The sequence below is a fragment of the Malassezia sympodialis genome, genomic scaffold (genome assembly GCF_000349305.1).
Source record: "Malassezia sympodialis ATCC 42132 genomic scaffold, msy_sf_19, whole genome shotgun sequence".
Taxonomy (NCBI): domain Eukaryota; kingdom Fungi; phylum Basidiomycota; class Malasseziomycetes; order Malasseziales; family Malasseziaceae; genus Malassezia; species Malassezia sympodialis.
In genome coordinates this window covers 61,578-75,838 of record NW_017387817.1, presented here as the reverse complement: position 1 = coordinate 75,838, position 14,261 = coordinate 61,578, and the positions used below count along the sequence as shown (strand labels likewise).

The 14,261-nt window shown below is 64.3% G+C and overlaps 6 protein-coding genes across 6 annotated transcripts; 2 read left to right on the top strand and 4 right to left on the bottom strand.

Moving 5' to 3' along the window:
* Positions 1–6: 6 nt before the first annotated feature.
* MSY001_3176 (uncharacterized protein) lies at positions 7–1,398 on the bottom strand (the record flags this gene model as incomplete). The annotated part of the gene is made up of 1 exon (XM_018885069.1): positions 7–1,398. The coding sequence occupies one exon, from the start codon at positions 1,396–1,398 to the stop codon at positions 7–9; it is 1,392 nt and encodes a 463-aa protein (XP_018741666.1).
* Positions 1,399–1,748: 350 nt separating this feature from the next.
* Positions 1,749–5,674, top strand: MSY001_3175 (uncharacterized protein; the record flags this gene model as incomplete). Its single annotated transcript, XM_018885068.1, has 2 exons — positions 1,749–1,764; positions 1,848–5,674. The coding sequence occupies 2 exons, from the start codon at positions 1,749–1,751 to the stop codon at positions 5,672–5,674; spliced, it is 3,843 nt and encodes a 1,280-aa protein (XP_018741665.1).
* A 37-nt stretch (positions 5,675–5,711) lies between these two features.
* Positions 5,712–9,639, bottom strand: MSY001_3174 (uncharacterized protein; the record flags this gene model as incomplete). Its single annotated transcript, XM_018885067.1, has 2 exons — positions 5,712–9,499; positions 9,534–9,639. The coding sequence occupies 2 exons, from the start codon at positions 9,637–9,639 to the stop codon at positions 5,712–5,714; spliced, it is 3,894 nt and encodes a 1,297-aa protein (XP_018741664.1).
* A 568-nt stretch (positions 9,640–10,207) lies between these two features.
* MSY001_3173 (uncharacterized protein) lies at positions 10,208–12,109 on the bottom strand (the record flags this gene model as incomplete). The annotated part of the gene is made up of 2 exons (XM_018885066.1): positions 10,208–11,473; positions 11,507–12,109. 2 exons carry the CDS (start codon positions 12,107–12,109, stop codon positions 10,208–10,210), a joined length of 1,869 nt encoding a protein of 622 aa, XP_018741663.1.
* Positions 12,110–12,203: 94 nt separating this feature from the next.
* Positions 12,204–12,758, top strand: MSY001_3172 (uncharacterized protein; the record flags this gene model as incomplete). Its single annotated transcript, XM_018885065.1, is given in 2 exon segments — positions 12,204–12,608; positions 12,624–12,758. The coding sequence occupies 2 exon segments, from the start codon at positions 12,204–12,206 to the stop codon at positions 12,756–12,758; spliced, it is 540 nt and encodes a 179-aa protein (XP_018741662.1).
* MSY001_3171 (uncharacterized protein) lies at positions 12,753–14,199 on the bottom strand (the record flags this gene model as incomplete). Its single annotated transcript, XM_018885063.1, has 2 exons — positions 12,753–13,481; positions 13,507–14,199. The coding sequence occupies 2 exons, from the start codon at positions 14,197–14,199 to the stop codon at positions 12,753–12,755; spliced, it is 1,422 nt and encodes a 473-aa protein (XP_018741661.1).
* Between the last annotated feature and the right edge of the window lie 62 nt (positions 14,200–14,261).

The following is a 14,261-nucleotide window of genomic DNA, read 5'->3' as shown; positions in this document are numbered from 1 at the left end:
CTAGGCCTACTTCGGCCTGGCCATATCGGTGCTCGCGCGGCCAATGCCGGGAAAGACCGAGGTCACGCTCATACCAGGAGGAAGGCTAGAGCAACGGGAGAGCGAATGACGCATGCGGCCCACCAGGTCCATGGGTGGCATCGACTGGCGTCGCGTGTCCTTCCTCTTGCGAAAGACGGACATGAGGCTGTGGCGTTTCACGCTCTCCACGTTCTCAATAAAACAGGGATCAAGCATCTCCACATCCGAGAGACCGGGCGATGAATGACATGATGGTCCCTTGGTTGGCGCGACAGTGCGAGCGAGACGTTCGGAACGCAGCTGGAGTTGATTAGCGAGATCCTCCCAATCAAGTTGGCGATGGCATAGGATCTTGTCCCACTCGCTGATCTCGTTCTGACACACACAGCGCGCCACAAAAGACAGGTCCTTGGCCACGCACTTCACAAATTTCTTTAGACCGTGGTCCACCTGCCCCAGGATTTCGAGCAGCTCGTAGGAGGGCATGACCGGCAAACGATAGTGCTCCTCCACCAGCGACGAGAGCGTGTTCCTGTCGAGCCATAGCAGCAGCTTGGCGTACAGCTTCTGCAATGCATCAAGCAAGGTCAGGATCTTGCCGACAATATCCACCGGTTCAACATGCTCCGACTCTGACAACGGGGTCATGCCCGACTCAGCATTATGAGACACGGCACGCAGTTCAAGTACGAGCTGCGATACACATTCCAGCACCTCGTGTGGCCATGTGAGCTCCATCGACTTTTCAATCACATCACAAACTCGGCTGCTGTTGGCATGCCACGCCATGAGCGCTGGCTGGGGCACCACGCCCAAAAAGTCCTCGCGTCGGAAAAAGACCGAATATACATACTGCTCCTCGCCACTGATCGCACGCTTAAGGAACTCGATCGTCTTGCATCGCTGCATAAGCATCTGCTGCAGCGCATCCACATCCTCCTGCTCCGCTGGCGTGCCTTGGGGCTCGACGGGCGGCACGTTCGGCCTGCGAAGTGTAGCAGCTGCCGCTTCAGAGCCTGAAGCAGACTCATGAGCTCCCGTCTTAGGCACGGGGGCCTCGCTGCCGGCAGGGGCCTGGTCGATGGGCACCGGATCCACAAGTGCGACCTGGGGCGGCGACTGCGGAACTGGCAAGCTTTCGCCAGCTGCAGGCTCGTGGTGTTCAACATTCTCATAAGGCGGAGCAGAGGCGCTGGCTTGGTCTTTGGCGACCTCATTCTGCGTCTCGGCGACGGGCGCTACAGGGCCCGAGAGCGCTGGCGACACGACGGGTGTCTCGTAGTTGAGAGACTGGCGCGGGGTGGATGCATGTAGGACAATATCCGGCAGACGCGGTTCGGCCCCCCCCTGTTCCTCGTCGGGGCGGGAGCACTCCATATGCCGACGCAGTGGCAGGCTCCAGCGCCGGCGGCTTTCATTCTTGGCACTCACGGGATCGTGCTTGGATTCAAGGAAACGAGCGAAAAGGGGCTTGGCGACCATACGATGTATAGGATATAGGGAGACGAGGGTCCCTATTAATACCTGCACCCCATTGTGACACGCCCTCCTCGCCGCTCAGTCCTCGTTTGTCGGTAGGGACATGCATGAATGAGCGTTTGAAAAGCTCACACCACGTGGCCTGTGGAGGCATAACGCGCCCGCGACACAGGGTGTCCCCCGCTCTCCCGCTGCTTGCGCTAACGCAGGCAGCATGCCTGTGCGGCTTTGACGACCGAGTTGTGTCCATGCTGTCTGTACCTAGTCTGATTGACTGCTGGCACGTGCGCGACTTGCCGCGCTTCCGCCGTGTGCGTACGTATCGCTACTGTCGTTATTGACCACAGTCAAGGGGAACCCAACCGAGCGCACGGCCGCGCAAAAGCGGTCCCCGGCGTCTTTCGGCTCCAGCTATGGCAGCCTGCCACCGGGTCCCTGTGCACCTGCCGAGGTGAACCGCCGCGACCTTTTTGGGCGCACGGTACTCCACCTTCTGTGTGCGAGCGACGATCCCGCCGCGCTCGACTACTTGCAGCTCCTTCTCACGCATCCCTCCGTCAACTGCAACTTGCAGGACCAGGAGAGTGGATGGACTGCACTTCACCGTGCGCTCTATGCGGGAAATCTTCATATCGCGCTTCTCCTGCTCGAACGCGCCAACATCGACACTCGTATCCGCGACTACGAGGGCCTCACTGCCTTCGACCTCTACAACACGACTGTGCCTGGCACATGCCCGCGACCCGAAGACGCACAAAATGGTGGACTGCTCTTTGTATGGGGCGGCAACCGCAACTACAACCTGGGCCTCGGTCACGCCAATGACCACGGCCTCGCAGAGCGCCTCAAGCTCCCACCCCCCAAGGTCGGCGCCTCGGCACGTGCGGGGAGTCGCTTCGATCGCCCCCTGATCCGCGATATGTCATTCTCACGCTGGCACACGGTCCTTGCGACAAACGAGGCGCGTGCAAACGTGTACGTGTGCGGCATTGGCACGCATGGGCGCTTGGGCCGCATGCCCCAGACGCAGCCGACACTCGAGCGTCTTCAGGACTGGAATGAGTCTGCGCAGTGTGTCATTGCCGCACCGGACCACACTGTCCTCGTAACCACGAGTGGCGCCGTGTATACCCTGGGCCTAAATCGCATGGCGCCACTCGGCTACGTCGTCGAGGAGGGTCTCGGCACGGTCGCCTCCTCGTCGGGCACGCACCGTTCGCACGTGCCCACTGGCGCCGGCGCATCGATCGGGCTCCATGGTGCCGAGCTCGACGTCCAAGTTACGCCACGCCGCGTGCTGGGCCCCCTTAAGAAGGAGTGTGTGCTCGGCGCCGCGGCCAGCCGCTTACACACGGCCGTATTCACCGCCGATGCCCTCTATACTTGGGGCACTAACAATGGGCAGCTTGGCTACGACCGCCACGCCGCCCCCGTGCAGGTGCAGCCGCGGCGCGTGACGCTTATCACGGCCCCGATTCGGCAGGTCGTAGCGAGCGACTTTGCGACGGCCTGCCTCCTTGAGAGCTCGGACGTTGTCGTGCTGCATGGCGACGCGCATTTCCGCGTCACGTTCCCATCGCCGCAGAGCAATGTGGATCCCAGCTTGTTCCGCCCGCGCCAGACGCATCCTAAGCCCACGATCCGCAAACTCACATGCTCTGGAACCATGTTCGCGGCGCTCTCCGAGCTGGGCGACCTGTTTACCTTCACGCTAGAGCATCCCAGCACCACGGGCGCCAAAGTCGTACCGCCACGGCCCCAGCTCGTATGGAGTGTGCGCCGCAAGTTCTCAGCGGTGCGCGATGTGGCCATCGGCTCGGAAGGCTCTCTGATTCTATGCACCGCGGACGGGCACGTCTATGTGCGTGAGCGACGCATCGACATGAAATCCAAGGCGCGCGCCAAGTTCCAGGCGGTCCCATACCTGCAGCGCATCGTGCGTGTCACGGCCAACGAGACAGGCAGCTATGCGGCTCTGCAAGCGCCATCGCATCTCGCACCGATGCCCGTGCATAGCCCTGCCTTGGAAGACGAGCTCCGGCAGCTCGCACCTGCCCTGGCAAATCCACCCAGCATCGATGACACCTTCGATCACAGTCCTCCCTCGCCCGACTCGGACTCGGACTCGGACAGTGAGTCACTCTCCTCGTCGCGCCTGCGTCGGGCCGGAGCGCAGGCGCGTGCGATCCTGCAGCGCGTCAGCTCTCCTAACGATTTTGCGGCGCTTACCCTCAGCGATACGGACCGTCGGGCTGGCTGCGATGCGCTCCTCCTTGTGGAACACGGCATGTTCGCCGTGCCCGTGCACCGCCTCCTCGTCGCCGTGCGTGTGCCGCATCTAGCGCAGGCGCTCTGGCACGGTGGCTCGGCGAACGACACGAGCGTTTCGTGCGACAAGGGCGTGTGGATCGTGCGATACGACACACTGTCGTTGCTCTCGGCGCTGTTCCTCGTACTCTATCTCTACACTGACGACGTACCCCCCGTATGGAGTGCGAGTATAAGCCATGCCATTGCCCCGCTGAGCCGCGAGTGCGGCATATCTCCGGCGCCTGTACGCGCCGAGCTGCTCGCATGTACGACGTCGTGGCACCTTGATGCACTACACGCATACCTCGAGCGCGGCCTAGCATCGTCGCCGATGCCGACGCTGCACACTCAGTTCGCTGCGCTCTTTGCGAAGGTGGCTGCACACGCACCACTCTCGCAGCTGCCTGACGCAGACGTGGTGCTGCACCTCGCGGATATGGATGTGGCATGCCACTCGCTCTTCCTGCGCCGCTCACCGATGCTGCAAAGCGTGCTCGATTGGCACCACGCGCGGGGGGCGTCGGGCCCTGTCGAAGTGGACATGCACCATTGGACTTGGCCTGTCGTGCGTGTGGGTCTCATGTACCTGTACACGGATGCTGACGTGGCGCTCTTCCAGCACACCGATGAGGACAAGTCGCCCGATCAGTTCATCGACTTTATCCTGGACGTGCTGCAACTCGCCGACGAGCTCTTGCTCACGCGGCTGCAGCTGATCAGCCTTACTTTCCTGGCACCTCGCGTCCATCCAACGAATCTCGCTGCGCTGCTTACCGATGCATTGTGTCTAAATGCACCGCCATTCACTAAGGCGTGCATGGATTATGCGACACGCCACCTCGAGATGCTCCTCGAGCGCGGGTGTCTTGCGACGCTCGCGGCGCCTGAGCGTATGCGACTCACTGCCCACATCCAGAATGTCCAGGATGCGTACATGCGCCGCAGCCTCGCACGCGATCGCCTCTTCGCCCTCACGCTCAAACACCAGGACTACGTGGCCGAGCTGGACCTGCCCAAGCCATCGCTCCAAATGGCCTGTCTCAAAGTGCCCAAGCGTCTCAAGTCGCCCAAGGTCGTGCCGGTCGAGCTTCCGCCGCCCTCGGCGAGTCCCGCGCCACCTGACGAAGACAGCCTCTTGTTTGCGATGGACGACGTGGCGCCTGCCCCGCCCAAAGTGCCGCCCGCGCCTGCCTGGCAGACCGTGGGGTCCCGCCCTCCGCAGCGCCCGCGGCGCAGTGGTCCCATCCCACCCGCACCGACGCCCCCCATCGTATCGCCCCCTGATATCCCGCGGCTAGCCGTTAGTGAGAGTGCTGTGCCGCGCTGGGGCACCTCGCCGCCGACGCCCGCGCCTGCTCTGCCTCGCGTCACGCCGCAGGCACAATCTGTCTTCCACATGCCCGTGGCCCCCAAGGTCTCGCAGAAAGAGCGCAAGAGGCAGCAGCAGACGCAGCGCCCGTCCGTGCCTACGGTGGACAAGCCCGCATGGTCTGCCAAGGGCAAAGGGCGCGCAGAGGCATGGGGCATGTCGCCCGTATCATCGCCGTCACTCGGCGCGGCATCGACACCGCCGCCCCTGTCTTTTGCGCAGATACAGGCCCAGCAGGAGCGTGACCTCTCGCTTGAGCTCGCTCAGCAGCACCAGCCCAAAAGCTTTGCTCAGATCCTTCACGAGGAAGAGCATGTCCGCGAGCGCGAAGAGCGCGAACGCTCCGAGGCCGAGGCCTTTGAGCGCTGGTTCGAAGAGGAAAGTCGCCGCGTGCAGCAGCAGCAGGCCTCCCAGCGTTCCGAGCGGCGCAGCACGCCGCGCCGCGGCAAGCGCCGCGGCAAGCCAAACCCTGCTACAGCTCGCATAGACGATTGATGTATATGTACGGTGCTACTCGGCTCGGCGGGCTCCGCTAGTCTGCGCCTGTCTCCTTGGTATCCATAGACGCCGCTGTTACCGCCGGACCTTGTGAGGCGCTCTCTTGCTCGTTGGAATTCGTCTCGGATGCAGCAGGCGCTTTTGTCTCCGTGTTACTTGTCTCCGTAGCTGGAGCTTGCGCTTGATCGCGAGCAACCAGCTCTGCAGCGTCATGACGGGGCGCCTCAGTCGACGTGGCAATGGGCGCGTTGCCCTCGCGCACGGGCATGGACCTGTCAGCCTCCCCCTCCGTCTTACCGGCCACCGTCTCGTGCGTCTCAGGCATCGGCTCGGCTTTCGCAGGTGCGGCATCTGCCGTCTCAGCCACTGTCTCGGTTGTTATGGCCTCGTTAGGGCCCAGCTCTGTCTTGGGAGCCTCAGGCTGAGCCACGTTAGCCTCTTCAGGCACAGACGCCGCCTGGCCGTCCTCCGAGAGAGACGGACCCACCAACGACTCGGCTGGCACTGGCTCGTGGGATGGCCGAGCCGGCCGGTCTCGGTCTTGCGCTGCCTGCTCACCACGCGCTGGCTCCGATGCGCGTGCCTCTGTTTTCGCAGCGCCGGCGAGGCGCTCAGCCAGCGACAGTTTCCGCGCCGTGGGCTTCTCAGGACTCGGCGGCCCCGGACTCGGGACCGGCGACGACCGCTGCATGCCGCGACGCTTGGCGGCCTCGGCGAGACGCTGCTCCAGAGATACACGCGGCCGTCGTCCTTCTTTGGTGGGCGACACAGGTGACGCAGCCGGGGCATCGGTCACCGCACGCGTTTCAGGACGCGTATTCGGCGTAGACACTAAAGAGGTCTCGAGAGACAGTCTCGCTGTGGCTCCTGTCGCCTCTGCCGGGGCAGCGGGAGCGACTGTGGGAGTTGCCTTCGGTTCAGCCTGGATCTCCGTCGCTGCATGCCCGGCAGACTCGTCCTTGGCTTCTTCGTCCTTGACTTCTTCAGCCTTTGGCGGCTCGACCTTGGCATCTTCAGCCTTTGGCGGCTCGGCCTTGGCTTCTTCAGCCTTTGGCGGCTCGGCCTTGGCTTCTTCAGCCTTTGGCGGCTCGGCCTTGGCTTCTTCAGCCTTTGGCGGCTCGGCTTTGCCATCTTCAGCTTTTGACGACTCAGCCTTGGCTGCCTCAGCCTTCTCTGCAGGAGCCGTGTGCCCCTCGTTCTTGGCCGGCACGGGCGGCACCTCTGGCTCCTTGGCAGCCGGCTGCTGGAACGCCTCCATCGACTCAAGCTGCGGCGACTGCGTCGACGGTGGCCGCTTGCCCAGGCTGCGGCGCGGTCGGTACCCCAGTGGCTCGCCCGTAGGACGTCGCATCTCAAGCTGAGGCTTGGGCGTCTTGCCTTTCGCTGCCTGCTGCAGCTGTTCGCCCTGCCATGCGGGGTACATCACCTTCATTTTCTCGCCCAGGAACTCCAAATCGCCGAGCAGGCGCTTGTGTGCCTCGGTGCTGCGCACATCCACGGCCGATACAGCCACGGCCATGCGCGTATCAATATCGCGCGCGACCTGCGCAACGGAGGCCTCCACGACACTCGGCTCCAGGTACTGGCTCATGACGCGATACAGCGTCCCTGTCTCACGCACAAGGTCGGCGATAGGCGAGCTGGGTCCGGAACCCGCGCCAAGATCGACCTGTGCCATCGCCCTGCAGTGCACATGCACCCGGTCGCCCATAATGGCCACCAGCTTCGCATGGATCTCGAACTGGTGCTCGCGAAAGTCGCGCTGCAGCTTGTCAAAGTCGCCCAACAGCACCACCTGCGAGGTCGTGAGGTGCCGCTTCATCAGCGCACGCAAAGACAGCAGTAGCGCCATCATGAGCGAGAGCGTCTGTGCTGCGAGCGCCAGGTGCCGCGCCGTAATGTTTTTCAGGCCGGCCGAGCGCATAGCCCCCGCCCCCAGCACGACTTGGCATGTGCGCGAATTGAACTGCTTTAGCAGTTCCACGACCCAGCCCAGCGTCTCGGCGGCAAACAGCGGCAGATTGACCACCAGGCGCACATAGTCGTCCAGGAGACTCAGCACGGTGCCAGCCGCCTTGACCACAAAGAACGGCGTGTTGTCGAGCGTGAGCTGGCGCACCGCCTCGCCCTGCGCTGCAGGGACGGCCGGCGATGCGCCGCCCAGTGCCAGCTCCACGAGATAGACGGCCACCTCGCCATGGGCCGCGTCCTGCAGGCGCTGCATCGTCGCCTGCAGCTCGGGCGACACGGGCGCAGGCGCCCACACCTCGTCCTCGACCGCACGCATCGCGCGCTCAATGCGCTGCCGGTGCTGTGTGCCCAGGTACGCCTTGGCCTGCGTCAAGACGCAGCTGCGCAGCGCCACGCCCGGCCGTCCCGCCTCGGACTCGGCCAGGTGCACAAAGCGCCACACAAGCGCATGGTACACCACAAACGTATCCCACGGCATACTCGAAAGCTGGGCGTGCCGAGGCGTCATCACATGCACGATGCTCCGCTCGATCGCGGCCCACATAGATCGTGTCGCATGCGCAAGGCGCTGCGCTTGGGCGTGCGACGCGCGCGCCGTCCACATTGTGTGCACGTGCTGAATATGCTGTGCGACGCGCCACAGCACATAGAGCAGCGCCGCGAGGCCGGGCACATAGTCGTCCCATGCAGGCGCTGTCCGCTGCTCGTTCGTCGCGCTTGGCACGGCCCAACTCGCAGGCGCATACGCACCGAGCCGCTCTGCCACGCCATCTAGCACCAGCTGGCCGATGCGCTCTGCATATGCGTCCAGCGCGGCGTCCAGACCACTGCAGCGCTGCAAGAGGTCCCACACGGGCTCCCAGGCACTCGCAGGCTCGGCTAGCGGCGCGACACTTGTGCTAAGCACCTCGTCGAGTGGCATGGGCGGGACACACACACTCACATCGACAGCCTGAAGCGCCGCGCGGGGGACTGCCACAGCGTCCATCAGCTCGGCCAGCACATGCTGTAGCTCGCGCGCCATTTTCGCCTGCTCCTCGTCGAGTTCGGGCAGCAGAGCGCGCAGCGACGCGACGCCCTGGAATTCGGAGTCAGTTTGCAGTGCCTGCCGGATATCTTCCATGGTCGTCATCGCGCTGTCGTACTCGCCATGCTGTACACTGAGCGCGACGAGGTGGCGGCGGTCCAGCAGCCGCTGTACCTTGAGGAGCAAGTCATGCTGCGCCTCGAGCGCGCGGCGCTCCTCCTGCAGCTGCGCCAAGTCCAGGCCGTCCTGCACATGCGCCTCGACCGCATCGAGCTGCGCACTGACGCCATCCATGTGCGTGAGACAGTCGTGAGCGTCGACGCGCAGCTGCTGCAGTGTCGAGAGCGCATCAAAGAACGACGCGCTCTTTGCGCCGATCTCCACGACCAGGTGCTGCTCAATCACGTCCAAGTAGTAGCTCAGCTTCTCCTGGAGCATCTGATTCAGCACCACACCGTATTGCAGCGTATCCGGGTCAGACTCGGCACCGAGCGCAGTCGTCTGCTTGTACCGCTCCGTAACGAGGTCAAAGATGTACGGGTTGCCCAGATCAAAGTCGCCACTGAAAAAGACCTGTGGCACCGTGCTCAGCGGCGGCAAGCGGTTCGAGCCAGGCTCAGCAGGCGCCTGTCGGTTTCGCGCCATGGACCGCTCGCGGTCCAGCTTGTCCCAGTCGGCGCTGTGCTGCGCCACGTACCGCTCCAGCACGGTCCGATCAGCAGCGGGAGGCGCAGACGCCACATGTCCCGCGGGGCCCACGTCCGGAAACTTGGACGAGCCCGCATGGATCGGCAGCGGCTTGCGCCACGGATGATTCAGCATGGCTGAAATGGCTGCACGTCAGCAGCGCGTACGTACTGTGCAAGCCTGCGAGCGAGAAGCTCGAGTCCCTCGTGTCCTCAGAAGCCTGCCCCGCAGGCTCCGGCGCACGCGCGTCGGGCGCCGCTCCCTGCTCGGGGGACATGGCGCACGGAGGACGTGCTTCGCCGTCGTTCCGACACGTCGCGCTATCATCACGTGATATATGGCGCGTGCGAGCGCCGCCTGGCTTGTTCCCGGGCCATGGCACAGGTGTCGGGCGCTGTGGCGCTCTTTGTGCATGCGGACTTGGATGTAGACACATTTCTCCACGACGTGCGGCGCTCAGACTACCTGGCAGAGATTGTCGGCGGAGAAAGCGCGCTCGATGCGTCGCCGCTATGGGACCTGTTACGTGTGTGCCCCGGGCCGCCCACACCGCAGGCGGCCGCGGAGGCCTCGGCACAGTGGGGCCCCGACCTATCACGGCACGTTGCCGTCATCGCTGATGAGCGGTGCGCCAAAGGTGACGGAAGCGCGCTAGTTCTCGCGCTGCGCGAGGGGCGCGTTCAGGGCGAGCTGCGCGCCGCACGCTCTGGCGTTCTCGAAGTGGTACGTGCCTGCACTCACACAGGCGGCGACGCTTGCAGCCGGTGGTGCCCTCGACGAGGTACGTGCGCTTGCTCACACAGTTTTCCGCACGCTGTGCACCCTCCGACGTGTACACTCCGTAGCTATCGCCCCTCGCCTCTATGTGCCTGCACAAGCAGGCGCGCCGAAATTTCGCCGACCGCCACGAAGCACGCCACGACGATGAGCACAATGATGATCCACGTGATCTTGCTCATCGCCGCGTTGCTGAGATGCTCGTGGATAATCTCCAGGAGCTCGTTGGCGATCGTCAGGCGCTCGTTCAGCGTCTGTATGCGATCATCCATCTCAAGGTATTCCCGGATCGCATCGTACAGCGCCTGCAGGCTGGCCTCGTTCCAGAACAGGTCCGGCGTGTCGAGCACATCGCTCGTCAGGTTCACATCCACACGCAGCTTGAACAGGTGGCCGGACATTTTGAGCGCGCCACGCCGACTCACGTGCAACTCGCCGGTCTGTGCGAGCTCCCGTGGCATGTGTGAGGCCATTTCGAGCGTCTTGTGCATGTTCTCTTCAAATTCGGACAGCTTGGTGCTCTGCGCAATCGCGTGCGCGAGCGACAGCTTCAGCAAGTGGTTCGGCGCGCGGAACGTGAAAAAGTCATTGTTGATCCGCGGCGCAGGCACATGCGGGTCGTAGCAGAACTGGAAGAGCTCACGGTCGTACACCTTGTGGGGATTGCGCGCCGAGCCGGAGGTGATCAGGTCCTCCAACAGAGACTCCTCTTCGTCCTGCGTGAAGTTGAACATGACCACCACGCCGTACGGCAGCACGACGAGCTCGGCCATGTTTAGCGCATCGCGGATCACACTCGGTGCATGCTCATTCACCTCACACTCGTGCGTGTGCGACGCCTCGTTTATGTGCACGACCGGTACCGGCGTGTCCGACACGCGGCGCTCGTCCTGCTCTGCATGCAGCATGTCATGCGCGCCAGCGCTGTCCGCATCCTGCGGCTCCGTCGCAGGCATCGCTGCGGGCGAGGCATGCCGCGGGTCCACGTCGCCCTCACGCAGCTCGTTCGGAATGTAGCCGTCCGTATCGATATCCTCCTCTTCCTGCGGCACAAAGTAGTTGCCCACGTAGCCACTCTCTTCGTGACGCTGTAGCTCGCGCTCATGCCGGCTCGACGCACCAGGGCTGCCCGTCTGCGGCTCCTTGGAGCTGCGCACCGTCGCGCGCCCAAAGCCAGGCAGGAGCGGCTTGAAGTACAGTACATACGCACACCCCTCGTACAGGCGGGGGCGCACGCCGTGTTCACGCCGCAGGAACGCTAGCAGGGTCGGCAGGTGCAGTGCCGCAGAAATCGCATAGGATGTGAGCCGCGGCAGCGGCGTCTGGACACGCACCTGCGGCGTCATATGCTCAAACGTATGGTACACCGGATCACTGCGCTGCTCTGCACGTCGCTTCATGAGCGCCGTAGCCGCATCCTCCGCTGCGCCGCGCTCCTCAGGCGCCGGCAGGGGGGCCAGCTGACTCTCGCTCGGCAGCAGCACATGGCGCCCGCTCACCTTGGACGTGCGCACCGGCTTTTCCGCGCGCACAGGCAGCGAGTAGCGCGGGACACGCGCAGGCGTGCCCTTCAGCTGCAGCGACGGGCGGCTTGGCCCGGCGCCCGCCGGCAGCCGTGGCGGCGCATTCCGCAGGGGACGCAGCGCGCCGAGCGGCGCGACCAAAGGCTTGGGCCGGTTCGGCGGCGCGCCGCCATCCGTGCCGCTCTTGGTCGGCGGCTGCCTCTGAGGTGCGCGCGACCCCTTGACGCCTGGCATGATGATCCCGGACGGCAGCTCGTTCAGCGCCGCATCGCCGGGCGTCTCCACCTCAAAGTCGTCGAGCGGGTCCGCCGTATAGGTCGGGCCACGCGTCTCTGCTCGGCGTGTACGCAGTGCCGATGCTGTCGAACTGATGCCAGGCAAGGGCGTGTGCCGTTGCGGCCCCGCTTCGCCCGTGCGCGACGTGCTCATGCCAGGTCGCTGCGCCATGGCGGGCGGCGTTCAAGCGCCGCGCCCGCGGCGCGACGGGTCGGCACGTGATGAGAACTCGCACGTCCGCCCGGCTCCGCTACCGCGTGGCGCTATGGACGTGAGCGCCGCCGGCGACGGCGCGACGGCGCTGCGCATGCTCGCACGGACCGCGACGAAGGATGTGGTGGTGCCGCCGCTCAATTTCGATATGGTCGCCCCCGGCGTGTACCGCAGCGGGCACCCGAACGAGCGCAACTTTGCGTTCCTGCAGCGCCTCAACCTCCGGAGCATCATGTACATTGCCAACGAAGACTATCGCGCGAACATGACCGAGTGGGCCCGTCGGCAGGGCATACAGGTCTTCCACCACCGCGTCGACGTGAACAAGGAGCCGTTCGCCGAGATGGACGAGGCGGAGGTCGCTCTGGCCCTGTCGCACATGCTCGACGAGCGCAACCTGCCGATGCTCGTGCACTGCAACAAAGGCAAATACCGCGTCGGCTGCATTATGGGCTGTGTGCGCCGCCTACAGGGGTGGAGCCACATTAGCATCCTCGAGGAATACGCCCGCTTCGCCGGCGACAAGATCGCCGACGAGGAATTCATCGAAATGTTCGACCTCGCACGCGTGCACTTGGATCCCGAACACCGTCCTACCTGGCTATAGCGCACGCTGTAGCGCGCGCAGCAGCACAGGCTGCACAACCTTGCGGTTCGCCCCCGTATTGCCCTGCCGCCACACGACGCCCGCGAGGCCCGGCACGGATCGCACGCGCCCCTCCGCGTCGACGCCCGCGACCCGCTCCTTGCCGTTCTCCGTACGCCGCTCGCCCTTCCATGTCTTGAGTCCAAGATCTGTGCTCTCCAATGCCTGCTTCACGCTCGCAAGCTCCGACGCACTGCCACGCAGTGCCAGTGCCAAGTCACGGCGGCTCTTGGTCTCGGTCTTGTACGAGCTGAGCACGACGGCCATGTCCAGGCGCCGCTCCTCCATGAACGCGCTCAACGAGGCCCACCACCGCGCCCACTCCTGCTCTTGCGATGCTGCAGCCACCTCGCCCATGGGCGTCGGCGCTCGGTACGCACTGCTAAGCCACGCCGAGAGCGATATGGGCACGGACGCGAGTCCGACGTGCAGGGAACGCTGCCCAGCCAGCACACGCACCTCCTTCAGGTCGCGCTCCAGCAGCCCATGGGTATCGAGGTGCGAGACGTCGCTCTTGATGCGCTGCAGCTCGCGACTCCACGCAGCCGTGCGCGTGGGGCGCAGCAAGGTTGCGTCCGCCGCGGTCCCCGACTCATCGCGGCCGATGGTCGTGCTCTGAGCAAGGTACGCAAACGCCTCAGCATCGGCGCGTGTGCCTTTACCACCGTCTTCCTGCATCTTGAGCTGATCGTTAGTCGTCTGCACATACATTCCTAGTATCCAGCACAATCGCACTGAGTAGAAGATCAGCCAGGCGGCTCTCTAGCGGCGCGCCCCGGCGCGCCCCCTGAGCAAGCGCTGCCACCAGGCTTGCTGCGGAGCCGACGGGCGACGTCGACGGCGCACGAATTATGCGCAGCGGTGCATCCCTGTACAGCCCCTCGTCCTCGTGGTGATCAACTACGACGACAATGCGCCGGTCGGTGCCCCATGCGGCAAGCAGCTGGGGGTGATCGACCAAGCCCAACGATACATTCGCGCCCGGACCCCATGCGGGCGACGCCAAGTCGCCCAGCTCGTCGACACACAGGAGCGACGCCACTGGCGCCTGTACGTACTCGTACACATGCAGGTTCTCTTTCCGCTGGCTCAGTGCGCGCCGCGGCGTCTGGATCACCGGAACATACACGCCCTGCGGCACGCCATAGGTATGCATAAAGTGTGCCTGTTCATGATTCATCACGTATGACAGAGCGATCGCCGACGCGGCCGAGTCCAAATCGCCCGCCTCGTTTCCCATAATCAGGGTGAGCGGCTGCATCCCCGTGCTCCCTGTCTCATACTCTGCCCTGCGAGCCATGGCATGGTCCTTGGCCCAGCGCAGGTAGGCTGCCAACTCGACAGGCGCACGAGACGTGCGAAATGCTCGCACGTCACTAGCGTCATCTACAGCAGTCGTCATGCTCAGTTGCTGGGGATACCACGAATACCACACAGATCCCACACACACTAGCCAGACAAACA